Genomic DNA, 25915 nt, shown 5'->3' on the forward strand with positions numbered 1-25915 from the left:
AAAAATAGTTTATGCAATCGATAGAAAGAATTTTTTTTAAATTTTATTGGTTAATTAATTAAAAAGAAAAAAAATTATAACAATATAATATAAAATTTTTTTTATAGTAAAATTTGCAAAAAATTTTATTAGAGGTTTGAATAAATCAGATTAGGATGAGTAACCCAATGGATTGATCTGAAAAATTCAGGTCAGGTAACAAATTTAATGATCCAACTTCAAATCAAGTCAGTCACAAGCTAGATACCTGACCTGACTTATTGACCTGATATATTTTAGATTAAAAAAAGACATTTTGTCATTTTTTATAAATAAAAAAGTGCCAATCTGTTTTTTTTTTACCTGAATCTAACGTTTGTTTATAAAAATAATAATGAAAATATTTTTTTTAAATCAAAAATGTCAAATCTGACATATTTCATTAGAAGAAACAAAAAAACTTTTTTTTTTACTAGTTAAAAATGTTGAACCTGATGTTTTTTTATTAAATAAATAAAAAAAACGTTTTTTTAATGAAAAATGTATAACCTGACATTTTTTTATTTAATGAATCAAAAAAAATATTTTTTAATGAAAAAATGCTGAACCCAATATTTTTCCATTAAATGAATCGAAAAAAAAACATTTTTTTATTAAATAAATAAAAAAAATGTTTTTTTAATGAAAAAATATATAACCCAACATTATTTCATTAAATGAATCAAAAAAAAACATTTTTTTAATAAAAAAATGCTGAACCTGACATTTTTCTATTAAATGAATCAAAAAAATATTAAACCTAATATTTTTCCATTAAATAAATCAAAAAAATGTCAAACCTGACTAAGGTTGCTGGAGAAACTAGAGGGTTTTGGCAAGTTGGCAAAATGCCGAAATAGCAAAACTTTGCTGAAACTATATGAAAGTTTTATTAAAAAGTTGGTGAAACTCTGGAGAAAAGCGAAATTTGACGAAACTTATTATAAATGCTGAAACTAAGGTTGTTTGCCAAAACCTAAGGGTTTAGGCAAGATGGCGTTTCGCCGAAAAGCGAAATTCTGCCGAAACTATATTAAAGTTATATTAAAAAACTGGTGAAACTTTGGAGAATGGCGAAACTGCCGAAACTTATTATAAATGCCGAAACTGCCGAAACTCTGCCGAAACTATAATAAATCTATAGTAAAATTTTGACGAAACTAATCGTAGGATTTTAAAGAGGTTTAGACAAGCAACCTTAGCTGAAACTGCTGAAACCTTGCCAAAACTATAATAAAACTATAGTAAAATCTTGGAGAAACTAATTGTAAAATATTGGAGAGGTTTAGGCAGGCAACCTTAAACCTAACGTTTTTCCATTAAATAAATTGAAAAAAATGTATAACTGACGTTTTTTTCATTAAATAAATTAAAAAAATGTTTTTTTTCATAAAATAATTGTAAAAAAATGTTTGGGATTTTTTCTTATAGTTTTATATATAAAAATGCCGAAATGTTTTTTTTGATCCAAAATATCAGATCAATGGGTTAAATCAGGTACTTGAACTGACCTGTAATATTCAGGTCAGGTCATCAAATTTATGACTCCTTTTGGATCAGATCAAGTCAATTACCTAACTTTACCTGACTTATTCAGAACTCTAAATTTTATTTATAATTTTTATCTTAGGCCTAAGAATGATCAGAATTAAGATTACCTGCCTAAACCTCTCCAAAATTTTATGATTAGTTTCTCCAAAATTTTACTATGATTTTATTATAGTTTTGGCAAGGTTTCAGCAGTTTCAGTATTTATAATAAATTTTGTCAGGTTTCGCTTTCTCTAAAGTTTCACCAATTTTTTAATAAGATTTTCATATAGTTTTAGCAAAGTTTCGCCATTTTGGCATTTCACCAACTTGTTAAAACCCTTAGTTTTTCCAGTAATCTTAATCAAAACCCTAAATATCTTTCATACAACTTAGATGTAATATATAGTAAAATGCATTTTTAGTAATAATTTGGTTAATATCAATACTAAAAATGTGATTTTATTATCATTAGATTTATCACATTAGAATGAATCTAACAAACCTAAATTTGTTAAAATTCAATCACTAACTTAAAAATAAGAGTATATATGATAAGAAATTTTAAAAATACCTTTAAAATATGCAATTTTGATCAGATAAACTCTATGTAAATTTTAATATAAGTTGTATAAAAGATGTTTAGGATCCTGGATGATCTATCTTATAAATAAACAGAATCCTAATTTGCATACGTATTATAAAATTTAGGTATTTATATAAAAAAATTATTATTTTTGTATTAAACCAATAATAAACTTCATGAATTTTATTTATTTTTACAGTTAAATGAATTATAATTAAAACTTAAACTTTATTATATTAAAATAAAAAATTCATATATAATTTCAGAAATTCCTTTATTAGATAATTTCTCTATTAAATAATGTTTAATTTAATTATTTAATAAAAATATTAAAAATTTTTTTTTACCATTATTCATATATATACTATTTTATTGTAAGCTTTTATAAATAAAGAAATCCTAAAATTCTATAAAATACTAAAATAAAATAAAATAAAATAAAAATATGTAGTAGTTTATTTTTAATATAAAGAAAAAGTTTTATTTTTATTTTATAAGTATAATAAAAGTAATAAAAAATGAAGCTAATATTAAAGTTCATATAATATTTAAAGATATATTATTGATTTTTAAATCTGATAAGTTTAATTAATACTAAAAAGAGATATATTTATTTGAATTTATAATGTTTATTATGCAATTTAAAAGTTATTAAAAACTACAAAAAATATGTTAAAGATAGATTTAAAATATATTTAGAATAAATATAATACTTTTTTTTTCAAAAGTACAATTTATTGTTATTTAAAAAATAGTAACAAGTAATAATATCTAAAATAGAGAAGTTATTAAAACTATCATTTGATAAATTATTAAAAGTATATTTTAAAAGTTTTTTAAAATTTTTAAAATTTAAATATTCTTATATTAGCTATAAAGATATTATTTATATAATAAAGCTATCTTATATTTTTATTTGACATTAAGTAAAAATAAATATAAAATAAATTAATAAATATAAAATTTATTTTATTATATACTTATATATATTAAATAAAGTTTTTACTAATAAAAAGTTTATTTGTAATTCTTTTTATTTTTGTATTTATCGTTAAATATTTTTTTAATATTTAGTATTGATCATTTTAGTATCTACTTAATAAAGTAATTTTTTATAAATTTTACTAATAAGCTATCATATATGGTATTTATAAGCATAAGAAAATTTACTGAAATAGTAAAATACAATATAAAGCTTTACTTTATTTTGCTGCATTTAATATTTAGAGTAAATTTATTTACCGCATCCTGCGTTATAACGCATCCTTCCTTTTTTGTAAATTGTTTATGTCGATCTTTAGTTTATACACTGCACCCCCTTAAAATGGCAAATGATAAACATAAAAATATATATAAATTTGTAACGCAGGGTGCGGTAAATACATTATTTCTAATATTTATTATATTATAAAATATAAAAAATATTAAAATAAAATGTATTATTAAGAAAACTTAAAGGAAAATAAATTTTTTATCATTTAAAAAGCAGTTATAAATATAATTAAAAAGAGTTTTTTTTAAAAAAAATTTAAATTATTATTATTATTATATATAAATATATATACTATATATAAGTAATATAACAATAAAAATATGGAAAACATAGTTAAAAAAGTTTTCAGTTACAGTCAGACCCCCATATAGTCACCTAATTGGTTCCTATAAAATCAGTGATTGTATAAGGGGTGCTTATATACAGGTACTATATCTTAATTTTGGCCGAAATTAGTAAATTATAATTTATAAAATTATGTGGTCACTATGGATATTTCCTTTTTTGGTGATAGCCATTCCACAAAAATTTTTGCCAATTTTGTGTTGGAATGTTATGTAACATTAATTCCTAAAAAGGAAAGAAAAAATTATATGTTTCGTAATTCTGGGCGAAATTGCTTTTTGGCTGAACTGCCGAAATTATGATGTGATTAATAGAGGTCTAATCACTAATAGAAATGATATATCCGTTTAGGATTATGCGGTGATAGTGATTATAGTTAAATTGTGATTATAGAAGGGTAATTTGATAGTATTTAAAACCGTTTCTCAAAATCGAGTTCTTATAAAGAGATGTGACTGTATAGGGTGTGACTGTATGGAGGTCTGACTGTATATTGTTTAGTTATTAAAGAAAATATAAAAGCTGAATTTAATTCTTGATATAAAAAAATAAAAAAAATAAAAAGAGTAAAATTAACAGATAATCTTGCAGTAAAATTGAATTAGAATTTAAAATATAATATTTTAATAAATATTATTTTTTCATGTTTGGTAAATTATTCTTTTTAGCTAAACTATTATTCTTATTATATAATTCTATACAGTCAACTCTGGATATAACGAACCCTCCGTTCCAGGAGGTTTAGTTCAGTATATAGTGAATTCGTTATATAATATACCGAACTAGTTTTCTTTATAGCAATTTAGGCCAAATTTGTAATGCTGGCCAAAATTATAATTTCTTTTAACATAAATTTTCGAAAAAATTACTAGTAATTCTGGCCAGCACTATAAAATTGGCCTGGACTACTATATAGTCACATGACCGTTCGTTATAGAAAGCATAAAGTTATTATATAGCTGATATATAGGGGCTGGTTAAGTTTGGTTTGGATGCGTTATATGGTGTTTTATTATAAAAGTTCGTTATATCCAGTGAAATTATTTATAAAAAATCGGTTCTGGAAATTATGATTCGGTATAACGAGGTTTCGGTACAAATAGGTTCGTTATAACCAGAGTCGACTGTAATTATTTCTTTATATAATTAGATGGTTTAGTTATCTTTATTTTTAATAGTTTCTTTATTTTACAAATCATTTTATTAAATCTCATATTATAATGTTTTATCTTTAAATATTTTTTAATTAGAATTTTTTATAAGAAAATTTCTAAGTTTACATGGGATATTTGTACACAGGTCATATAAATATAATTTTTAATAGACTAATTTTTTGTTTTTTAATTTGAAATTGAATGCTACCAACATTATACTCTTTTACTTTTTATTCTTATTATATTATAGATAAATATATGTATTTTCACCTGCTCTGCAAGTTTACTTAAAGCATTAAAGGAGGTTTTGAATGCCGTTTTTAATCTACTAATATGACCCGTGTTTAAACACCCCATGTACAAATAGAAATTGCCTTTTTATAAATATATTAGGATAAATTCAGATGAATTTTAAATTAAAGATAAATTTATTAAAGTAAATAATCTGTTAAATTTTCAGATATAGATTATCATCTAAATTTAATTAAAGCAATTTAAATTAAATTTAGATAGTTTTTAAATATAAAATTGGATTATTAAATAGAAATAATTAATTTAAATATAATATAAATATTAAATTTTAATTTTAATTTTTTTTAATATAAAATAGATTAGAATTTTATTTTTTTTCTTTTTTTCTTTATATTTTTATTTAATTTGTATAATAAAAAAGGAGTTTTTTAAAATGGAAAATTACTAATCAATGATAGATTTAATTAAAAAGTAATAAAATTGTCTAAAAGTCTTTATAAATTAGTTATATGATAGTTGATAAATAAAGTAATGTATAATAATAGACTAATAAATTACAAGTAACTTTATTTTTTACTATATATTTATTAATAAGATTATTTAATTTTAAAAATTATTTATTATAATTAAATATTGATCCCTATGAAGGTAAATAAAAAAAAAAAATTTAGAATTAGATTTTAATTTGTTAAAATTTTCAATTTTTAATATTTATATTTATTATTATCGCCGTTTTCAATTTGGTTGAAACTGCGGCTTGTCGATCAATTATAATAAAAAGACCGAAAACTCATAATTTTGTGAAACTGTACTAATAAAGCATCACGTTTTACATATGAACATATAAAATATTTTGATTGACGCATCATGCTAAGCCACTCCTGTATTATTTTTATTATTTTTTTATTTTCGTAATGTTTTAATGGGAGATTACTAGCGATTCAACTCCAACTGAATATATTAAATGGGAGTATAATAGCAGTCCCTCACTGAAAACTGTAACTTCACACTAAATATTATTGTTTTTTTTTTATTTAACTGGAGTATTTAACTGAATATACTTATTAAATAATAATAAAGTACTTGCCAGTATTTTAGATTGCAAAGTTTAACATTATTTTAAAGGTAAACTAAGTTTATTATTATTATATTGGTAATATTAACTGATTTTTATTTTTATTCATTTTATTATAGATCTTGTTAGATAAACAAGATATTTTTATATACAGCTAGAGATAAATATTTATATCTATAGATAAATGCGGTGGGTATTTGAGTTAGGGCAATTTTTGGATTATGATTAAAAAAAGATTTGTTTCTTTCAAAAATTAAAAATTCATTTAAATTACAAATTAACAGAACACTAAGATTTTGATTTTTTTTTTTAAAAAAAAATCATTATAATTATATAAACTTTAAATCTTTAAATAAAAAATTATTCAAATCAAATTACAGATAATCGAAATATTATAAAGTAGTAATTATTGTTTTTAAATGGTTGGTGAAATTTTCTAATTATTGTAAGGTTGTAAAAGGCATAATGTTAAAATTTTTTCTTTTGAACGTTTGAACACGAAAAATAATTTTTTTATTCAGTAAATTATTATGTGTTTAAATTTCATTGGCTGATCATTGTTGATCAACATGTGATGTAAGTGTTTTCGGTATTTTATTATTTTTATTTATAATTTAATCAGTTTCAACTAAATCGAAAATAGCGATAAATAATAATATTATTATTTTAATATAATTAAAATTTTATTTAAATATATATAAAAATATAAAAAAATATTATACTATTAAGATAAAAATAAAATTAATTAATATTTAATTTGTTTAATAAAAATAATTAAATAACTAAAAATATACTTATATAGTAATATAAATAAATATTTATAAAAAAAAAATATTATAAAAAATTTTAGAATATAATTATTCCATTTAAACGATTAAATATAACCAGTTTATTTATAAATTTAGTAGCTTATAAAATACTACTAATCTATTAGTAATTTAGTATATACATATAATTCAAATTTAAAATTATTACAGTAGTTTCAAATTTCAAATTTCAAAATATTACTATTAGTAATAATTATTATAATATTATTTTATTAAAATTGAAGTAGAATTTTAGATAAAATCAAAATATCATAAAATAAATTCTACTTATTAATATTTACTAATACTAGTATAGTAAGAATTACTTGTATATTAAAATATAGCAATATCTAATCCAAAATCCTAAATTTTAATTATAGTTCAAATTTTCAACCTTTTAATAATAATCTCAATTTTAAATTTTAAATTATATTGAATTTTAGCAACATATATATACTAATGGCTAAGATCAAAGTATTTAAAAAAGTTAAATAAAATAGAAAAATAGTTGCATATTTTAAAATCTGGAAATACTTCATATAGTATTAAATATTAATTTCAATTAGAATAAAGAATCTGCAAATGATATTAGCATAATCTTTTAACTATGAATAGAAGAAAATTTTTTCACGAAACCTTTTACTTAAAACCAAACTTTAAAATTAAAGTCTTAATAATATTTATTATTAATTTAATATTTATAAAATTATAGTTTAAATTAAACAAATTATATTTAAAATAATAAAAATAATAACAATTTGAAAAATTTATAAAAATATATAATATTAAATACTATAAGGTGAAATATAATTATCATATTAATAAAATTAGATTAATCATACTATTATTAATAATATAGAAATATTTATATATATATTTTTGCAATACGTAAGTTTATTTAAATAAAATTTTAAACATTAGTCATTTATGTTCCCATCCAAAGAGAGTGGCTATTCTTCGCATTTCTAATGGTTTATTTATATTATAAATGTTCTGTGATTTCTATTACTCTATTCTGTTCTAGCATTCTTCTATTTGCAATCACGTGACTATATAATGTTCGAACGTGTATTTTTGTGTCTGAATACTTTTCAAAAAAATAAAAAAAAGTAAGTACTAATGATAAAGTATTCTCAATTTATACGTTTTGTTTGTTCATCATTTTTTTTATTACAAAGTCAACAATGTGAATTAAGTTCTCGAATTTATTTATTTATTTATCTGGTTTTTCCGTCCAAACAAATTCCTTATTTCATTCACATAAAAGATTCTTAAATCATTTATTTATATTATGATATAAATATTCTGACCGAGTTTTTTAGTCATTGCACAAATATTGAGCTAATTAATCATTTATTAACCATTCTTAGAAATTTATTTTAATTCAAATATATCAAATATAGCCGCATCAAAATCCATCGTACAAAGTTATTTGTCATTTGGATCTAATGATATAAAGAGTGTTAGGCCATGCGCATAGTCTTACGTCTCACGATTCAAAGAAGTATTATTATTAAATCAAAGTTTATTAACGTGACTTCATTCTTGAAAAGGAAATCAGAAAGTAATTCCGTGCATTTTTATTGTTAAAAAAGAAAATTATCAAGTGAATTATATAATCAGATCAAATCAATATAAAAAAAATATATATATTTTCCTCCTCGCAAAGTTACTTTAACTTCTTTTATAAACCCCTTATAACTCAGTGACGCGCCACATTATTTTGAAATAAGAAAGTCCCAGACTATTCTTGACGACTTTTCAGGTTCATAATGTTGAGTGTCAAAGAGGAAATAAATACCGGAGGCAACGATAACATTGTTGAAGCTTCAACTCCACCGCTTGACAAAGTAAGAAAACGCGTTCTTTGTAATGTCAGTTTTGTCGCGTCTGTGTACATTCCCTTTTTTACATTTTAAAGGAAAAAATATTATTTTCACGTAGTATACTTATACATAAAGTTTGTCACGTTTTTTGCACTTGTTTTTGTTATAGGACTCTCCGTCCTTCATGAGTAATGACTCTTCTGTGCACACACCTAATGATGAACCAGCCATCACTGAGTCCATGAGAGAGGAAGAAGAAAAGCTTCAGACCGAAACTGAAAAAGAAAACCTTAAAGTGCTTAAAGAAAAGGTATGCTAAGCAATTTACTTTTGTAGCCACGTGTTTATTATTTAATACCAAATATAGTTTTACTTTAAAAATCGAGCTAAAAAAAGACGCGTTCGGTCTTGCAAAGACACTTATTAATTAAATTTCCTTCGTATGATTATACAGTTTAAATAAACCGTTTTACTATTATTGGTATTCCTTGATAGTCTATCTAATCAAAATTTACTTTTTTATAGGCTGTTGCTGATTATGATGCACTTGTAGATAAACAACGCGTACAGCGTCTTAAGTTCCTCTTGGAAAAATCATCGCTTTATGCACAATTTCTTGCCAATAAAATGGAACGACAACAACAGGAACAACGTGAACGTGCTCAAGTTGAAGAATCAAAACGCGCTAACGCCAAAGAAAAAGCGAAGGTAAAACAGGAAAAAATTGCTGCTGGCCCGACGCGAAAGTCCACTAGGGTTAATACAAAGATCACCGCAGTTGCATCATCTTCATCGACTACAAAGCAACCTGCGAAGAAGAAAGATGGTAATAATAAAAAAAGAAAAGCAAATGATGCCGATTATAACATTGCGGATTATGTAGAAACAAACGTAAGTTTGTAATTTGATTAATTTGATTAAAAGGTTTATCTATACGCAAAATATTAATTAAGATAATAATTTTTATTTAACACTACTTCAAATTCCTTAGGAACTTTCTAAACGTCGCAAGAATTCAGAGTCAAAATCAACTCTTGTAAAGGATATTAAGAAAGAACAATTTGTTGAGGAAGAAGCTGCCTTATCCAATGCAATTAAACAAGATGATGATATAAAGAAGCTCATACCTGCCCGTCAACCAAGTTTAGTGACGGGCGGCATTCTTCGTGATTACCAACTAACTGGTGTTGAATGGTTGGTTAGTTTGTATGATAATGGATTGAACGGTATTTTAGCTGATGAAATGGGTTTAGGAAAGGTTAGTAATTTTTTATAAATAAAAAGAATGTGTTAAATTTATTTAATTCATATTTAAACATTATTTTAAAATCTTAATAGACTTTACAAACAATTGCTTTCTTTGCGTATCTATGGGAACGTCAAATTTATGGTCCGTTTCTAATTGTTGCACCACTTTCGACATTAGCAAATTGGGTCAGCGAATTTCACAGGTGCCTTTAATTTTGTAGATATTATTTTCTCACTATCTACTGCATATTTTGTTATTATATAATCTTAATTTATGATTCATAAATAGATTCACTCCTACAATTCCTGTTGTATTATATCATGGAACTCCCGAACAACGGTCACACATTAGAACTAGAAGACTTAAAAAGTTGGACCACACATTCCCTGTTATAGTTACAAGTTATGAAATTGTGATGAATGATCGAAAATACCTTCAGGTAATTACTGTTTCTATACTTGATTACATTTGTTAAATTATAACAATAATTAAAATACGGTCGCGAATATAGAAATTTGCATGGAAATATATTGTAGTAGACGAAGGCCATCGTATTAAAAATCTTAACTGCAAATTGATTCGGGAATTGAAGAGTTATCAGTCTGCAAATCGTTTGCTTTTAACTGGAACACCATTACAAGTATGTAAATATGTGTTTTTGTCGGTGATTTTTAGTATTAACCAATATTTTAGAATAATTTGGCAGAGTTGTGGAGTCTTTTAAACTTTCTCTTGCCTGATATTTTTGATGATCTTGATAGTTTTCAGGATTGGTAATTATAATTTTGATTTTAATATATACTCTGTCAAAAAATTATAATTAAGTAATTTATATAATGATATCAGGTTTGATTTCTCTATGCTTCATGAACAAGGCGGAGAATCACGCATCCTTGCCAATGAGCAGTCAGATGAAGTTATCACAAACTTGCATAAAATTTTAAAGCCATTTTTGTTGCGTCGTATAAAGAGTGATGGTAGGCATTAATTAATTTGTAATTAAAAAAAACTTTTTAATAATACAACAAATACGCTTATTATATAGTGGAAAATTCTCTTCCTAAGAAGAAAGAATATCTTTTGTATGCTCCTTTAACAAGACAACAAAAGGAATGCTATGATGCTATAGTGGCTCGAAACATTCGTCCATTCTTGTTAGCTAAGAAGATAGGAGAAGTTGAAAGTGAAATGGGAAATATGGATAATTATGATGGCAAGTTAATTATTTTTCGCATTTGATCCAATCCCATTTTCATAATTATAAGTTTTTTTTAGATAGTGAATCAACAGTTCTCTCATCTGAGGAAGAGGAATCAAATTCTGATTCGATTCAAGATCGTAAAAAAAACCTTCGCAAGGGAACGCGTAAATTTTATGAAGAACTCTCAGATGAGGAATTTTTTGAGTCTCTAGAAAAAGAGGAACCAGCACTTATAATTGATGAAGCAGAAGCAGCGAAAAAGGCTGCTAATGCTGCAAAGGAATTTAAGACTATGAAAGTTGGTAAGTGTACTTAAATTTTGCGTTATTAGACCATATATATATGGAGAATAAATATATTTATAAATGATTTATAAAATATTTTATTTTTAGTTAAAACCATTAATGGAATGAAACTACAAAATGTTGTTATGCAGTTACGTAAAATTTGCAATCACCCATATCTTTTTGACTGGCCTATTGATCCAGAAGTACCAGATCAACATTTAATTTCTGAAGAATTGATAGCCAGCGCTGGAAAAATGATGCTTTTGGAAAAGTTGCTTCAAGCGTTATTTGAACGCGATCATAAAGTATTAATATTTTCTCAATTTACAACAATGCTTGATATCATCGAAGAGTGGGCGACTACTTTCAAAGGATGGAATATTTGTAGAATTGATGGCTGTGTAAGCCAAGACAATAGACGCCAGCAGGTACAGTGTATATATATTGCTAGCTTTCAAAGATGTAATGCTTTAGTGCGTTGAAATTTTTTATTGTAAATCATCTCTTATCTTTAGATTCAAGATTTTAATACAAATCCAGAAATTAAATTATTCATTTTGTCAACACGAGCTGGTGGATTGGGTATTAACTTGACTGCAGCGGATACAGTTATTATATACGATAGTGATTGGGTAAATATATTAAACACTTTATATCAACGTAAATCATTTAAGATATATTTATTTGATATTTTTTTTACAGAATCCTCAAATGGATTTACAAGCTCAAGATCGTGTTCATCGTATCGGTCAAACAAAACCAGTTATAATTTATCGACTTGTTACAGCAAATACAGTTGAAAATAATATTATAGAAAGAGCTACCGCAAAGAGGAAATTAGAGAAACTTGTTATCCATAAAGGAAAATTCAAGCTCCCCACTTCAAGAGAGGTTGTGGTTGCTAGTTTAACGGAATTAGCAGAAATTCTTGCAACAGAAGATAATGAAAAAGTGCAATTAGCTGAGCATGGTGATGAAATAATTCCGGAAGCAGATTTAATTCGACTTATGGATCGTAGTGAAGAAGCATTTGCAAAGGTTGGAACATCTGAAGTTGAAGAAGAAAGAGGAGAAATCTATAAGGTTATTTCAGAAGTAAGAGATGAAAATAATGATGCGTTGGCAAAAATGAGTAAGAAGGATGGGGAAATTAAATAAAATTTGAGAATTGATAAACTCGTAGGTTTTTATTTTAATGGACAGATACAATAATTTTAATAGTAATAAAATGTAATTAATCTCTTCGCTAATAAACAAAAATAATATTACAAATGTTGAGAAAACTGTAAAGCAAAATCTCATCTATTGAACTAAAATTCCATTTCACCCAACTTGTTTCTCTTTAATCTATGTCCTTTGTAAATGCATTGATTTAGATGAGTGTTAAGCCAAACCAAAGTATCTTTACAAAGGAACAAATGACGATTATTTGAGCCGATTATCAATAAATTTGCACTTATAATTGATAGGAATTGATTAGCCAATCAAAATACAGAATTAAATATATTTAAATGTTTGAAATTTTTAATCCGTGCCTTTCTCCACTTAATAAATTAAAATGTCTGTTGTACAGAGTGAACATAGCAAGAAAATATTTCGTAATAATTTGCAAGGTTTGGATGCGGTAAGCTTTTAAATTAAATAATTTTTTTTGTTAATTTATAATAATAACGCGTATTTTCTTAATTAGTATGCTCGACATAAAAAGTTTATGAAGGATTATGTAAATTTCTATGGGCGTGAAAGAGGAGTTGGCCAAACATCCACAAGTATAGAAACAAAGACCGAATTCGATATTCTGAAAGAAAATCATAAGTAAATTTTATATAAATTTTACAATTTTTTTTATTGTAAGTTATTAAAATACAATAAATATAATTAAAAGATTTCTTCGAACAGAAGATGAAGAAGAAGAAGAATTAAGTTGGGAGCAACGTGTTGCAAAAAAATATTATGATAAATTATTTAAAGAATATTGTATCGCCGAATTGAAATATTATAAGGAAGGAAGGGTAAAATAAATATATATACCTTTTAGCAAATTAATTTTTTTTTTGTTTTTTCTTATTAAGATAAAAAAATTAATTTGTAGATTGCTTTAAGATGGAGGATTGAAAAAGAAGTTATATCGGGCAAAGGCCAATTCGTGTGTGCATCAACAAGATGTTCAAGTACAAATGAATTAAAATCTTGGGAGGTTAATTTTGCTTATATGGAAGACGGTGAAAAGAAAAATGCGTTAGTTAAAATTAGACTATGTCCAAAATGTTCTGATAAATTAAATTATAATAAACAACATCAAGAAATTAAAACAGAGAAAGAAACTTATAGAGATGAAGATGAAGATAAGCATAAAAAAAGAAAAGGAAAATCTTTTGAAGAAAGTAATAGTAAAAAGAAAAAACGTGAGAGTAGTCCAGAACGAAATATAAAGAAACGAAATGATATTAGAAGCCAGAAGTCAGGTAAAAACTTTATATTACACGTATATTTAATTCAATAAATAAATTTAATGTTCTTTTAAAATCTCAAGATTCAACTGATTCAATTGGAACAAGAAGTCCTACGCCAATTAGAGACGATCAAAGAGCGATAGAGGATTTTGATGAATTTTTTACTGGTTTATTTGTTTAGAAAGTCATGACAGTTAATTTTACTAAAATAACTTTTAAGGAAAAAATGAAAATAAATTATGTATATATAAAATGAATGAACTTTATCGTAATAATGTATATATTTTATCGGCATATCACAATTCATTTTTTTTTTTAAAAAAAAAATTAAGGCTACTAACTTCATCAATCTTTTGTTGATGAGTATCTTCAAGGTAATATTTAAATTAACTAATTCGGTCACTTTATTACCTGATATAATTCTAAAATTTTCTTAGATTCGGTTTTCTTTATCATTTTTCTCATCATCTTTATTTTCCTTATTAATATCATCATTATATTCTATGAAAATTCTTTTATTATATTCTAAATTACGACAATAAATTAAAATTAATTTAATACATGTTAAATTTAATATTATATAAGGATAGAACAATTACCTGGTATGGAAACAACTAAATACTTCGTGACCCATATTCCTTTATTATTCTGAATTAATAACATTAATACCACAAATTAATAAACATACTAAATAAATTTATTCAAATTTAAACATACTTTGGTCATATCAAGTAAAGCTGTACCACGTATTAAAGAACCTTCAAGATAAATACGCATTAATTTATGTTGTGTTCCATCAGTATTTATTACTTCTTGAAATCTAGAGAAAAAAAGAATTAAGAATTTTTTTATAAAAAAACAGTCAATTAAATAAATATTACCGAACTAAACGATGCCGTCTTCTTCCACTTGAACTCGAACCTCCATGACCTTTTATTGGTGTTCCTAGAATTTTTTGACACTATAATTCGATAGGATAGGGTTAATCATCTTGTAGCTAATTTTGCTGATGACTGACTTTGATTTTACCTCAGGGTTTGATCTAATTTTCTCTAAAGCTTCATTGAATACTTTGGTTGAACCTGATGGACTAAACAACTCCTTTAAAACAAAATATATGATCACACCTTTATATTAAAGAATTTCGTGTTAATCACAAGTATTTCTCATTAATCAAGAAAAGTAAATAATTGAACGTTTGATACCGAAAACGCCAATTCCTAGCACAATTATACTGATATTTGCTGAGACTTTTGCTGCTCCAACAACTTAATTTGTTTAGAGAGATCATAAGTTAATTAATCCCAAGAGGTAACGATATTAGTAAAAAAAAAAAAATGCCCGACATGTAGGTACCCTTCTGTCCTATAGTCAATGAGCTCCTTTCTTCAGTCTTTCCTCTTCCAACTATACTTTTACGCGAACGCTCACTTGTATTATATTGTCTTCTAAATAATATTTTGTGGGCATTATTATTTGATAAACGTGTTATAGATCTTGTATTAGCCTTTATAAAATGATGAGTTGTTATTAGAACGGGTTTATTTTGAAATGAAGGTAAACAACGAATTCCAAAAGTTCGCATCGAATGTGTAAATTGAACGCGTAAAATATTAAAATTCATCATTTACTCTACCGAAGGAATTTTTAGATTATCAATTTTCATTATAACGCATGATTTTAGTCAATCGGATTTACAGGTTCACAAACCTTTTTTCTTAGAACAAATTTTTTTTTTTTGTGAATATGACAGAGCAAACTTTTAAGGCTTTTGAAAGTTATGATTTTGAAAATGATATTAATTTTCAGGTATAGCTAATCATAACATTTATTTTTCCTTAATTTTTAATAATCAATTATTTTACTTAAATTACAGTAATTTCAGTCAGGTTTACCTTCAATCCTTAATTCACACAAAGATAAGCCAAAAGAAAAATTGAATGCTCTCATAGAAAAAGCTAAATACTTTTATTATTCCAAGTAAGACATTTAATATTGAAGTTTGTATAATGAAATCGTTAAGCTAAGTTGAATCCGGAATGTTCATTTAGAATTATTCAAGGATTTGATTACGATGATTATCTGGCATGGAAAACGAACACAAAAAAATCAGTTTCCTCAAATATTGAAGACAATACTGTGTCAACATCCCGAGAAACATCAGTAAGGGATGTTAACAATAATCCTCAAACTGAACAAGCTGCGGGTAAAATTTTTAAAGTGCTAGTTAAATAAATAGCTAAGTTTTAATTTTATTGCGTTACATTGTGTTTTTTATTAATAGATAACCCACAATATCCACGAACATTCCATCAACTGGTTGAAATGATATCTAAAGAGCAACCTATACCAGGTTTTCTTCATTTTCAACTATATCAAAATTGAAATTTTTTTGTGATATATAATATTTATCAATATTTCTAAATTACAAAATTACAAATATAGGAATTAAACAAATTCCCAACGAGTTAAATAAGGGAACTCCATCGAATTCCACCATTAAACCACGTCCAAAGCCGTGGGAGAAAAAGAATATGAATAATGAATTTATATAGTCCACTTTATTTATTAATTTTATCACGATCGTGTGTATATTATCTGATACTATATAACTTACAAATCATTCTATAATACTACAGTTTAATTTTACAAATCCTTTGCTAATCGTTCTTGATCCACTAAATACATCTCATAGACGCTTATCTTTGATTCTACTAATATCCATCTTATCATTTCCAAGTCAAACCCTTCTAAACCATTTTCTGCAATAATATTTTCTTTTGTCCTATTTTCTTTTAGATTATCCAATAATGACATTGTTTCTTCGACATTGACACCTCCCTTCTCCAAATAACTTGATAAGTCTTCAATTTCTTGTTTCTCGCGAGCAAAACGCGAATTTATATAACTTATTGAAGTTGCCCACGATGTTTTTAACATTAGTCTATATGCATGATTAATACAAATCAAAGCAAGTTGCATTGTAAGTGTATTGTGAGAAATTTCTTGAATTGTTTTCATGATATTTGCTGTGTCGAGTTGTGCAGAATGACAATAGCAGTAAAGAAATGTATGACCCATTTCCTTCCATATCTTATAATCATTATTTCTGACTTGTAAATATTTTATGTACCAGTAAATTGAATCTATAAAAAATAAAATTAGAATCAATTCTTTATAAATTTCTTATAAGTAAATTAACATTCTAACCTGCATAATGACCCCCTTTTGCATAAACAATCCCTCTCAATTGCATATGTCCTGGTTCATTTGAAATCTATAATACATATATGTCATTATAAAGTAAAAAAATATCTCTTTTATTTTTTAAAAAAAAGACGAAGTACTTGCCAATTTGTTTACACAATTAACGGCCAATTTGACGTCACCTAATTGTAAAGCACTTCTTGAAGCAATTTCCAACATTTCACGAGTATTATTTAATTTATTAGGATTATGAAGCTCAAATTCCTTTTCATTAGAATGGCCATTATACTTTTCAATAAATTCGATAAATTCGAGTGACAAACGCAAAGATTCTTCAAATTTTCGATGAAAATAAAGATGCTCAATTGATTGTTTTAGTTGGGAGGGTCCTTCTTTTGAGCGAAGTAGTGTTGGGACTGGTATAAATGTATGAAACCACTATACAACAATAAAGCTTTAGTCATAAAAAAGTCTAAAGTGTTTAATAAATTAATCATAACTTATGTACCCCATCATAATCATGTTTAGGTATATACTCGAAATTATTTTGTGATGTTTCATTAATAATCTTTTTCCTTTTCTTCTTATCTTGGTCTTCAAAATTAAAGTCGAAATTAAAAAAATCAAGAAACAGTTCATCGTTTACAGGATCGGATTGGATTTCGTGATTTGAATCAACCATTTTATAAAGAAACAACCTATTTTAAATAATTGGCCAATCGGAATTTTTATATTACTGATCGTTGATCAGAATAAAAAAACCTGAATTATTAATTTAATGTAATGTAATCATATCGGCTGATTTGAAATAAAATTATAGGAGGCTTTTCTGATCAGCCGATATGTATTAAAATATTTAATTTAAAATATTAACTTTTTAATCGGATATTCCTAAGGTCCAAATTTTCAGCAGAAAAAAAAAATGATAAGGCTAACTAAAAGAAAACAACCTTTGATCCGATAATTGATGAATTAGGAAATCAGGAGATTTACATAAAAATGATAAAATGGGGGGTTTTCATGAGTTGAAGCTGATCAAAGATGGACAATTTTTTTGTTTCGCCTGCTTTATCTGCTACACTTGAAACCACTTACGATACAAATGTTCCTAAAAGAACACAGACGCCTGTTCTTGAATCTTATCCAAACACTTTAGCACAATCTACCGCATTACACGGTTCTGATTCTAATTTATCTCTTCGTAATGTTACCGGTCCTTTTCCCTCTTCGGAACCTCCGTCACCTATCACACAACACCCAAATGTTGCAGATTATTATACCGCGCGCGATCCTTTAGATTTAGCTCCTAGGCGAAAATCTGAGGAGGAAATTAGACAAAACTCCAAGAAAGTTAGAAGTTTCTACAGAGATCAAAATAAAACTATTGATACTTATTTAACACCAATAGATAGGGGATCAACTTCCGAAGACACTTCGCGTAACTTGTTAAGAGTAAATTAATAATTTTTTTATATTTATCTATAATCATTTTATAATTTATGTTAACTTTCTTTTTGTTCCTTACATCTAAAAAAGCTTAAAATTGCTGTCAATGGATCAATGGCAGTTAATATAGTTTTATTTGGGCTACAATTATATGCTGCTATTTCCTCAGGTTCTCTCTCATTATTTGCAACTATGTCCGATTCTTTTATGGATTTACTGTCAAATAGTATTTTGTTATTTGCTGGTAGAGCAGCTAAGTTTAAAAATATATTACAATATCCAACGGTATGTGAATTTAAGTAATTTTGATATTTATTTTCAAGCAAGTATAATTCATTTTTTATTCTTTAGGGGAAATCACGAATGGAAACCGCTGGAATAATTGTGTTCTCCTCGCTCATGTCTACTGTTTCTATTGAATTAATAGTAAGTAATTAGATATTTTAAATGTTTACGTATTTTAGTTAATGGTACATAGTTTGTCTACAACAGGTTGAAGCTATTAGAACACTCATTGGAGGGGAACATTCGTTAGATATTAATCTGTTAGCTATTATTTGTGTTGGTAGTGCGTTAGGTATATATTAAATAATTATATTTCAATTCTAGTGTTCGTATTTGATTTTAACATTCATTTGGTAATTATGCAGGTGCAAAATTTATACTTTTCCTCTATTGTTTTTCTCAACGTAAATTTCCCAGTGCTCGAATTCTAGCCATGGACCATCGAAATGATTTATTTGTCAATTCAATTGGTTTAGCTATGTCACTATTATCTAGACATATAAAATGGTGGATGGATCCTGTTGGTGCCATTGTTGTGGCATTGTTAATCCTTAGGAGTTGGACGAGCACCGCTTATGGCAATTATCATTTTATTAAATTTCAGTTGGTTTATTAAAATATCACTTGATAGTTTATATATATATATATATATATTGCTTATTAGAACAAATTCAGTTAATCGTTGGTAAAAGTGCAGATTCTGGATTTTTAAACCGTGTAACTTATATTGGTAAGAAACTTGAACTTTTTCGTAACGAATTCAATCGTTCTAACACCAGTATGATTTTTTTAATTCCAACTATAGCATTGACACATCATCCGAAGGTTCTTCAAGTTGATACTTGTAAAGCTTATCATGCTGGTAATAATCTTTTCGTGGAAGTTGATATTGTTATGGATCGTGAAACCCCGCTTTGGGAGAGTCATGATATTGGTGAAAGTCTCCAAATAAAATTAGAGAAACTAGTAAATGTTGAAAGAGCATTCGTACATGTAGATTATGAGACAAGTCATAAGCCAGAACATCATAAAGAAGAATAAATCAATGCAAGAGTATTATTTTATGTAATATTAGTTCTACAGTTATTAATTTGTAAAATTATTTTTCATACATTGTCTGCGATTAAATTACTTTTAAATACAAAGTTTTTGCTTGTATCTTAATATCTATCTAATGAATCATAAATCACGAATTGTTTGCGGTTTCCCCTTGAAATTAAATCCAACATGAATAAACAGAGTTAGTCATATCGTGTCCCATACAGGTTCAAGTCCCAAAGTCAGGCCAAAACCTGGCCCTCCGTTAACAATTTGAGTAAGATGTTCCTCGCCCCGTGCTTGCCGAGGACTTATTATCGACGAAAGATACGGATTTACCCAACGCCCGAAGAAAGAGAAAAGCTAAGAAAGTGGATGGGTGGACGTATAATAGAATACGCGTTCCTAAAGAGTATCATCACCTCAGAGAGATCAATAACACGGTTAACATAACTATGAATCACCTAGGACATTTTTACTTGTGTGTTTCCGTTCTTTTGGACATTATCGGTAACCAAGATGATGTTCGTGGAAAAGTAATCTCGCTAGATCCAGGTGTTATGACAGGTTACGATCCCGATGGTCAATTAATTAAGTGGGGTAACGGTGATATTGACAAAGTATTCAAATTGTCCAAGAAGATGAATGCCATCACCAGACTGGCCCGATGGTTATGTCAGGATTACGAGATCATTTTGCTACCTAAATTCGAAACATCACATATGGTACTCAAGAATAAAAGAAAGATCCAATCGAGGACAGCCCGCGCAATGCTAACCTGGTCGCATTTCAGATTTCGAATGTTTCTTTGCACGATCGTTTCAAAATGGATGTGAAACCCTTGCGTTTCCAGTTGAGACCTGACCCGATGTCCTTGATGAGTTCGTGGTCTGGACATTTCTGTCTGATTGCCTGTCGAGATCCTCTTTCTGCTTCTCTGAACTGACCCTTGCGTAACAGATCTTTTTCTTTTCATTTATCCTTTCTTGATTTCCAAATATCTTCTCCACATCCGCTACAGATTACAATCTGTTACCACACCACCTGGTGTTCTGACGCTCGATATCTTTCCTTGGTTGTTCCACCTTCTCAATGTTTCAGATATCTCGTATGTTTTTCGGATTTCTTGTGCTCCTCTACTTTGTCGTTGACATTAACATGCGAAAACGGGACTTATTTATACTTGTCAAAGAATATTAAATCATCGTAATGATAATGATTCAATATTATTTGATAATCAGATACTTAAAAATAACAATCAGTAAAATAAATAGCAAACATAGTAATTGTACAAACCGTGTACCCGTGTACCGTAACATATCACATGATTGCTTACGTCATATTACCAGATAGAGATTTCCAAGACGGAAATTTAGTTCGTTACTTTGAATTAAAAAAAGGAACAATAATGCCACTTTACGAAGAACCAGCAGCTACAACGCAATATACACAATACGCTACGGATCCAGCTCTTGGTAGGTTTTTCCAACTATGGTGAAAGTAGTTACGGGAACAAATCAGGACACATTAAGTTTAGAGGAGGAAGATACTTTATACATTATCTTTATGACGTTTTGAATTGAAACCCCTGGGTAAAGCAATATAATGTGATGAATGCAATAATAAGGACTAATACGATTTGACGTTTTGATCTATTATTTAGCTCAAACAAATGGTGTAGAAGAAGATACAACTAATACTGAACCAACTTCACAAAAATCAGATTTGGAACGCTATTGGGAAATCGTTAAGGCTAACCCAGATGTAATTAATTCATTGCATTGAAAGATTATATTTTGATTGATTTGTTAATTTTTTAAAAATTTTTACGTTTTAGGATTTTGCATCATGGGAATATTTGATTAGAGTTGCCGAGAGTGCAGAAGGTGGTCTAACACCAAAATCACCACCAGAGAATATTACTAATATGCGTGAAGTATTTGATCAATTTTTGGCCAAATTTCCTTTATGTTTTGGCTATTGGAAGAAATATGCAGATTTTGAACTTACTATCCAAGGTCCAACTGAAGCCGAAAAGGTGAATTTGAAGTCATTTCTCAAACCTATGTATACTTGATTTAGTAGATAATTTACAATAAAAAATTTAAATAGATTTATGAACGTGGTGTCGTTGCTATAGCAAATTCAGTTGACCTTTGGACGCAGTATTGTGGTTTTAAAATTGAACATTATTCTGATGATTTAGAAGCCATAAGAGGGTAGGTTCATGCTTTATTCTGATAATTCAATAGTTTTGTTATTTTGTACTGCCGTTTTGCATTCTTTATTGGTTTGTTATATATTACTTTATGTTTCAAAAAGTATGGCAGAGATATCTCACTTTAATCCAGTCAGGATAACAGTAAAGACGAAGTGAATTTATTATTTGACATTACTTTTGTTGTTTGTATTTTATGATATTTTGTTATCAGCAATTTTTATTTGGTTGAATAACAGCATTAAGATGAATGAGGAATCGTAAAGGTGTTAGAAATTTGCCAGATGATGACTCAAAGACATCCGACGAAGAATTTATACCCATTATAATCATAATATTACAGGATCTGGTCTAATTGTAATCTAAGTTTTAGCTTTGAGTTTTAGTCACTTTATTTTTGATAAATACATGTTTTCCTTTATTATGAGTTATTATAAGGTATCAACAACTAAATACATAATTTATATTCATTTATTTAATAGTTTATTTGAACGTGGTGCTGCTAATGTAGGATTGGATTTCCTTTCCCATTTATTTTGGGATAAATATGTTGAATTTGAGAAATCTGTTCAGGATTACGTTCGTGTTATGAAAGTACTGGATAGGATCATTCGTATTCCTATTCATCAGTACGCTAGGTTTTTTGAAGAGTAAGTGAATTTTTTTTTTATTAATTTATTATGTATGTTCTTCATCATTTCTACAAAATGGTATTTTTCTTCAAAAAGTTTCAATAACTTGCTCAGTACACGGCCAATTGCTGAATTATTAACCTCTGAACAATATAAAAAATATGAGGAGGAGGTAAAAGCAACACCACCTACTCCAACTGAAGGAACGGAAGGTGAACAACCACTTCCTCCTACAGAAAAGGTCGGCATATAACTTAATATTAAATTTTTAGAGAATTTAGCAATTTTTAATAATATCTAGAGTGTTTTTACATTCATTTAGACAGAGGAACAAATCCAGAACGAGATTCGAACACGCGTATATAATCTCTACGTGGATAGTTATACTAAAACACATAATGAAGTTAATAAGCGTTGGGTGTTTGAGCAAGAGGTATACTTGTTTTTAATAAATCTTCTCGTCATATAGAATATACAAATTATTTTGCAAGGATGATTGTGTAACATTTTTTTTTTTTAATAATAAATTTTCATTAGATTAAAAGACCGTACTTTCATGTTAAGGAAATGGACATTCCTCAGCTAACCAATTGGAGAAGGTATCTTGACTTTGAAGAAAGTGAGGGCGATGATACAAGAATTCAAGTGTTATATGAACGATGTTTAGTTGCTTGCGTAAGTTTATATTATTATCTAAAGTATTTACTATTCTGAATGTTTAATCACGCCGTTCTCATTCTTAGGCTTTATATGAAGAATTTTGGCAAAGATATGCACATTGGATGATTTCCAAAAATAGGTGCGATGATGCGCGAAATATATATATTCGGGCTATTTCCGTCTTTATACCAATCAGGTAGTTTTTATTTATTTATTTATTTATTAATAATGTTTATGATAATGTAATTATTTATCGACGCTTTTATTATATTTTCAAGCCGCCCAAGTATTCGATTGTCATTTTCTTGTCTTGAAGAACAACAGGGCAATATTGAGGAAGCTAGAGACATATATAAAAATATAATGGAATCATGTGCGGATTTAATAAAATTTTGTCTTTATTTATTTAATGCCTTTACATTATTTTTAACAGACTTTCGAATTTGATTTATTAGCTCTTGGCCACGTAGAAACGATAATGAAGTATACACATTTTGAGCGTCGTCGAAATCCTGATGATTTATCCAAAGCCTTAAATATTCTAACATCAGCTCTTGAGAGCGACACATTGGATGAGAAATCAAAATCTTATATCATAGTACAATATTCAAAGATGATATGGCATGTAAGTTAATTTATTCATGTTGTATAGTATCTTTGTGTAAATAAATAAATCATTTTTTTTCCCTTCGTTTAAAGCACAAAGGTTCAGTAGAAGATGCACGTCAAATCTTCCAGCAAAATGCGACGAAATGTTTGGATAGCAAATATTTTTGGTGGAATTGGTTCAAGTTTGAGCTATCTCAAAATGGTATGTAGTTGTAATATTATAAAAAGTATTTTAATAGGCGAATATTTGATCGTTGATATTTATTATTCTAGATTCTGAGGTCGAAACATACGTTAAAAACGTGGTTGAAATGATTCGCAATGTCACTACTTTGTCAGCCGAAACAATACGAGACATTCAAAATAGTTACCTAGAGTTTCTTATGGAGCGTGGATCTACAATTTCTTTATATAACAAGATTGATGCAGAGACACATGGTCCTATTGCTATTCGGGCTGTAGCTGACTCAAAAAAACGTAGTGTGGAAGAAGATGATGATAAACCTTCTAAGCAGTTACGTATTGATGGAGAGGTTGATCCTACGGCGGTTGAATCTGGCGCAGTATCACCAGTAGTTTCCCCGGCTGCTTCGTATGCTCAACCGCCCTATTACCCGCAAGGTCCATGGAGCACACAAGGATATACGAGTTACCCAGCTGTAAGCGCTGCTTCTGCTGCTAACGCTCAGCAGGTAGATTATTGGTTTTTTAACTTTTAATCATTTATTAATAACGGTAATTAATATACTATAAATTAATTTAGACAAGTTATCAATATCCGTATCAATATTCCCAATCGACCGCTGGTGCTGCCACTGCCACTTCCGCTACTCCAACTCAAGTTCCATCGGGCACATGGGATTATAATCAACCAAGCGCAACAGGATATTAATTCCGAAAAGAGACAACCTTTCCCGTTTTATGTTGCTTGTTTTGTGTTTTTTTCATTTATTTCTATGCTGATAAAATAACAAAAATTTCGAGACGTTTAATCTAGGGAAATTGGTGCCATCATTATGTACTACTGGTGGGACGAAAAGTTATCTTTTGTGTTATTTTAATTTTTTTGCTCGTTTTGTGTAATTTTCCGTCACGATTTGGTATGCTTCGTTATTATTGGACTTTTTTCACGATGGTGCATTTAGCAGCACAACAGCAGACATTTGGTAATCGTAGGATTAGCTTTCAACCAAGGCTAGTCAATATCGGATGACAATGAATGGAACTAAGTTTATGAATGTTGTTTCGAATGGTATTCTTTCTTGTTCCATTTTTGTTGATCTGACAGGGGTATAGTATGTTCAAATTTCTGTTAATATCTGAAAATTTTTTTTTTTGCTGCTTTTATTAGTACTTCATTTATTTGTTGCCTTGAATTCTCCCTCCTCTTACAAATAACATTTCTGTTCGGTTTTTTTTTGCTTTTTTTTATGTAACTTTACAAATACCCGTTATCGTGAATGTTGTGACTAATTTAAACGACTATAATTAAAAACGAATCAGAAAATCCATTAATTTACTGAAACTTTTTTAGCATACTTATTTTCTATCTGTAATCTTTTTTAATTTGTAATTATAAAATAACATGCTCCTTAGTGAACACATTCATTATTATATAATAAAATTTATGAAATCATTAAGCAACTTTGTCATGTGACTATTCACCTTGGACAAGTTTTTTGATTAAAAAGTGACGTAATTTAATCTTAGACATACTGACATACTTTCCCGAACTAAGAAAGTATATTATATCATTATTATTAGTG

General features: G+C 27.3%; 9 protein-coding genes across 10 annotated transcripts; 6 read left to right on the top strand and 3 right to left on the bottom strand.

Moving 5' to 3' along the window:
• The first annotated feature begins 8758 nt into the window (after positions 1–8758).
• OCT59_007314 (uncharacterized protein) lies at positions 8759–12887 on the top strand. Its single transcript, XM_025314320.2, has 14 exons — positions 8759–8888; positions 9034–9174; positions 9390–9755; positions 9856–10122; positions 10203–10315; positions 10402–10552; positions 10625–10753; positions 10807–10886; positions 10960–11090; positions 11159–11326; positions 11389–11616; positions 11707–12029; positions 12117–12233; positions 12304–12887. Exons 1-14 carry the CDS (start codon positions 8811–8813, stop codon positions 12757–12759), a joined length of 2748 nt encoding a protein of 915 aa, XP_025185327.1. The 5' UTR covers positions 8759–8810; the 3' UTR covers positions 12760–12887.
• Positions 12888–13140: 253 nt separating this feature from the next.
• OCT59_007315 (uncharacterized protein) lies at positions 13141–14311 on the top strand. The gene is made up of 5 exons (XM_025314321.2): positions 13141–13225; positions 13292–13416; positions 13487–13613; positions 13694–14066; positions 14135–14311. Exons 1-5 carry the CDS (start codon positions 13160–13162, stop codon positions 14233–14235), a joined length of 792 nt encoding a protein of 263 aa, XP_025185328.2. The 5' UTR covers positions 13141–13159; the 3' UTR covers positions 14236–14311.
• OCT59_007316 (uncharacterized protein) lies at positions 14206–15802 on the bottom strand. Its single transcript, XM_066147899.1, has 8 exons — positions 15691–15802; positions 15411–15561; positions 15260–15322; positions 15084–15181; positions 14936–15015; positions 14772–14874; positions 14654–14702; positions 14206–14579 (listed from the first exon to the last, which is right to left on the bottom strand). Exons 1-8 carry the CDS (start codon positions 15718–15720, stop codon positions 14488–14490), a joined length of 666 nt encoding a protein of 221 aa, XP_065998625.1. The 5' UTR covers positions 15721–15802; the 3' UTR covers positions 14206–14487.
• OCT59_007317 (uncharacterized protein) lies at positions 15753–17054 on the top strand. The gene is made up of 5 exons (XM_025314323.2): positions 15753–15863; positions 15940–16034; positions 16106–16260; positions 16339–16407; positions 16500–17054. Exons 1-5 carry the CDS (start codon positions 15801–15803, stop codon positions 16607–16609), a joined length of 492 nt encoding a protein of 163 aa, XP_025185330.1. The 5' UTR covers positions 15753–15800; the 3' UTR covers positions 16610–17054.
• OCT59_007318 (uncharacterized protein) lies at positions 16701–17943 on the bottom strand (the record flags this gene model as incomplete). The annotated part of the gene is made up of 4 exons (XM_066147907.1): positions 16701–17200; positions 17265–17331; positions 17406–17699; positions 17770–17943. The coding sequence occupies 4 exons, from the start codon at positions 17941–17943 to the stop codon at positions 16701–16703; spliced, it is 1035 nt and encodes a 344-aa protein (XP_065998626.1).
• A 355-nt stretch (positions 17944–18298) lies between these two features.
• Positions 18299–20148, top strand: OCT59_007319 (uncharacterized protein). Of its 2 annotated transcripts, XM_066147908.1 has the most exons (7): positions 18299–18713; positions 18798–18992; positions 19059–19133; positions 19200–19284; positions 19358–19570; positions 19657–19722; positions 19798–20148. In XM_066147908.1, exons 1-7 carry the CDS (start codon positions 18303–18305, stop codon positions 20031–20033), a joined length of 1281 nt encoding a protein of 426 aa, XP_065998627.1. In that variant the 5' UTR covers positions 18299–18302; the 3' UTR covers positions 20034–20148. The 2 variants fall into 2 exon arrangements, with proteins under 2 accessions (XP_065998627.1, XP_065998628.1); XM_066147909.1 differs by having other exon boundaries at positions 19358–19722.
• Positions 20149–20219: 71 nt separating this feature from the next.
• Positions 20220–20976, top strand: OCT59_007320 (uncharacterized protein; the record flags this gene model as incomplete). The annotated part of the gene is made up of 3 exons (XM_066147915.1): positions 20220–20232; positions 20313–20755; positions 20824–20976. 3 exons carry the CDS (start codon positions 20220–20222, stop codon positions 20974–20976), a joined length of 609 nt encoding a protein of 202 aa, XP_065998629.1.
• On the bottom strand, positions 20721–21006 carry OCT59_007321 (uncharacterized protein; the record flags this gene model as incomplete). Its single annotated transcript, XM_066147919.1, has 2 exons — positions 20721–20732; positions 20809–21006. The coding sequence occupies 2 exons, from the start codon at positions 21004–21006 to the stop codon at positions 20721–20723; spliced, it is 210 nt and encodes a 69-aa protein (XP_065998630.1).
• Positions 21007–21438: 432 nt separating this feature from the next.
• Positions 21439–25791, top strand: OCT59_007322 (uncharacterized protein; the record flags this gene model as incomplete). The annotated part of the gene is made up of 14 exons (XM_025324597.2): positions 21439–21505; positions 21694–21794; positions 21868–22068; positions 22143–22249; positions 22731–22898; positions 22977–23121; positions 23203–23313; positions 23418–23555; positions 23624–23736; positions 23819–23913; positions 23996–24165; positions 24240–24351; positions 24423–24841; positions 24913–25791. 14 exons carry the CDS (start codon positions 21439–21441, stop codon positions 25039–25041), a joined length of 2076 nt encoding a protein of 691 aa, XP_025185333.2. The 3' UTR covers positions 25042–25791.
• Positions 25792–25915: the final 124 nt, after the last annotated feature.

Source organism: Rhizophagus irregularis, chromosome 15 (assembly GCF_026210795.1).
Source record: "Rhizophagus irregularis chromosome 15, complete sequence".
Lineage (NCBI taxonomy): Eukaryota > Fungi > Glomeromycota > Glomeromycetes > Glomerales > Glomeraceae > Rhizophagus > Rhizophagus irregularis.

What these genes read in the sequence shown, in the direction of transcription:
- OCT59_007314 (XM_025314320.2), top strand. Translation starts at nt 8,811, where the DNA reads ATGTTGAGTGTCAAAGAGGAAATAAATACCGGAGGCAACGATAACATT. An exon ending in ATTTAAGACTATGAAAGTTG is followed by an intron (nt 11,617 to 11,706) that starts GTAAGTGTACTT and finishes TTTTATTTTTAG; the next exon opens with TTAAAACCATTAATGGAATG. An exon ending in TTATATACGATAGTGATTGG is followed by an intron (nt 12,234 to 12,303) that starts GTAAATATATTA and finishes TTTTTTTTACAG; the next exon opens with AATCCTCAAATGGATTTACA.
- OCT59_007315 (XM_025314321.2), top strand. Translation starts at nt 13,160, where the DNA reads ATGTCTGTTGTACAGAGTGAACATAGCAAGAAAATATTTCGTAATAAT. An exon ending in ATTTGCAAGGTTTGGATGCG is followed by an intron (nt 13,226 to 13,291) that starts GTAAGCTTTTAA and finishes TTTCTTAATTAG; the next exon opens with TATGCTCGACATAAAAAGTT. An exon ending in ATTCTGAAAGAAAATCATAA is followed by an intron (nt 13,417 to 13,486) that starts GTAAATTTTATA and finishes TATAATTAAAAG; the next exon opens with ATTTCTTCGAACAGAAGATG.
- OCT59_007316 (XM_066147899.1), bottom strand. Translation starts at nt 15,720, where the DNA reads ATGAAAATTGATAATCTAAAAATTCCTTCG. An exon ending in AAATTAGATCAAACCCTGAG is followed by an intron (nt 15,016 to 15,083) that starts GTAAAATCAAAG and finishes ATCGAATTATAG; the next exon opens with TGTCAAAAAATTCTAGGAAC. An exon ending in TTTAGTTGTTTCCATACCAG is followed by an intron (nt 14,580 to 14,653) that starts GTAATTGTTCTA and finishes GTCGTAATTTAG; the next exon opens with AATATAATAAAAGAATTTTC.
- OCT59_007317 (XM_025314323.2), top strand. Translation starts at nt 15,801, where the DNA reads ATGACAGAGCAAACTTTTAAGGCTTTTGAAAGTTATGATTTTGAAAAT. An exon ending in AAAATGATATTAATTTTCAG is followed by an intron (nt 15,864 to 15,939) that starts GTATAGCTAATC and finishes CAGTAATTTCAG; the next exon opens with TCAGGTTTACCTTCAATCCT. An exon ending in AAATACTTTTATTATTCCAA is followed by an intron (nt 16,035 to 16,105) that starts GTAAGACATTTA and finishes ATGTTCATTTAG; the next exon opens with AATTATTCAAGGATTTGATT.
- OCT59_007319 (XM_066147908.1), top strand. Translation starts at nt 18,303, where the DNA reads ATGGACAATTTTTTTGTTTCGCCTGCTTTATCTGCTACACTTGAAACC. An exon ending in TTGTGTTGGTAGTGCGTTAG is followed by an intron (nt 19,285 to 19,357) that starts GTATATATTAAA and finishes GTAATTATGCAG; the next exon opens with GTGCAAAATTTATACTTTTC. An exon ending in AAACCGTGTAACTTATATTG is followed by an intron (nt 19,723 to 19,797) that starts GTAAGAAACTTG and finishes TTCCAACTATAG; the next exon opens with CATTGACACATCATCCGAAG.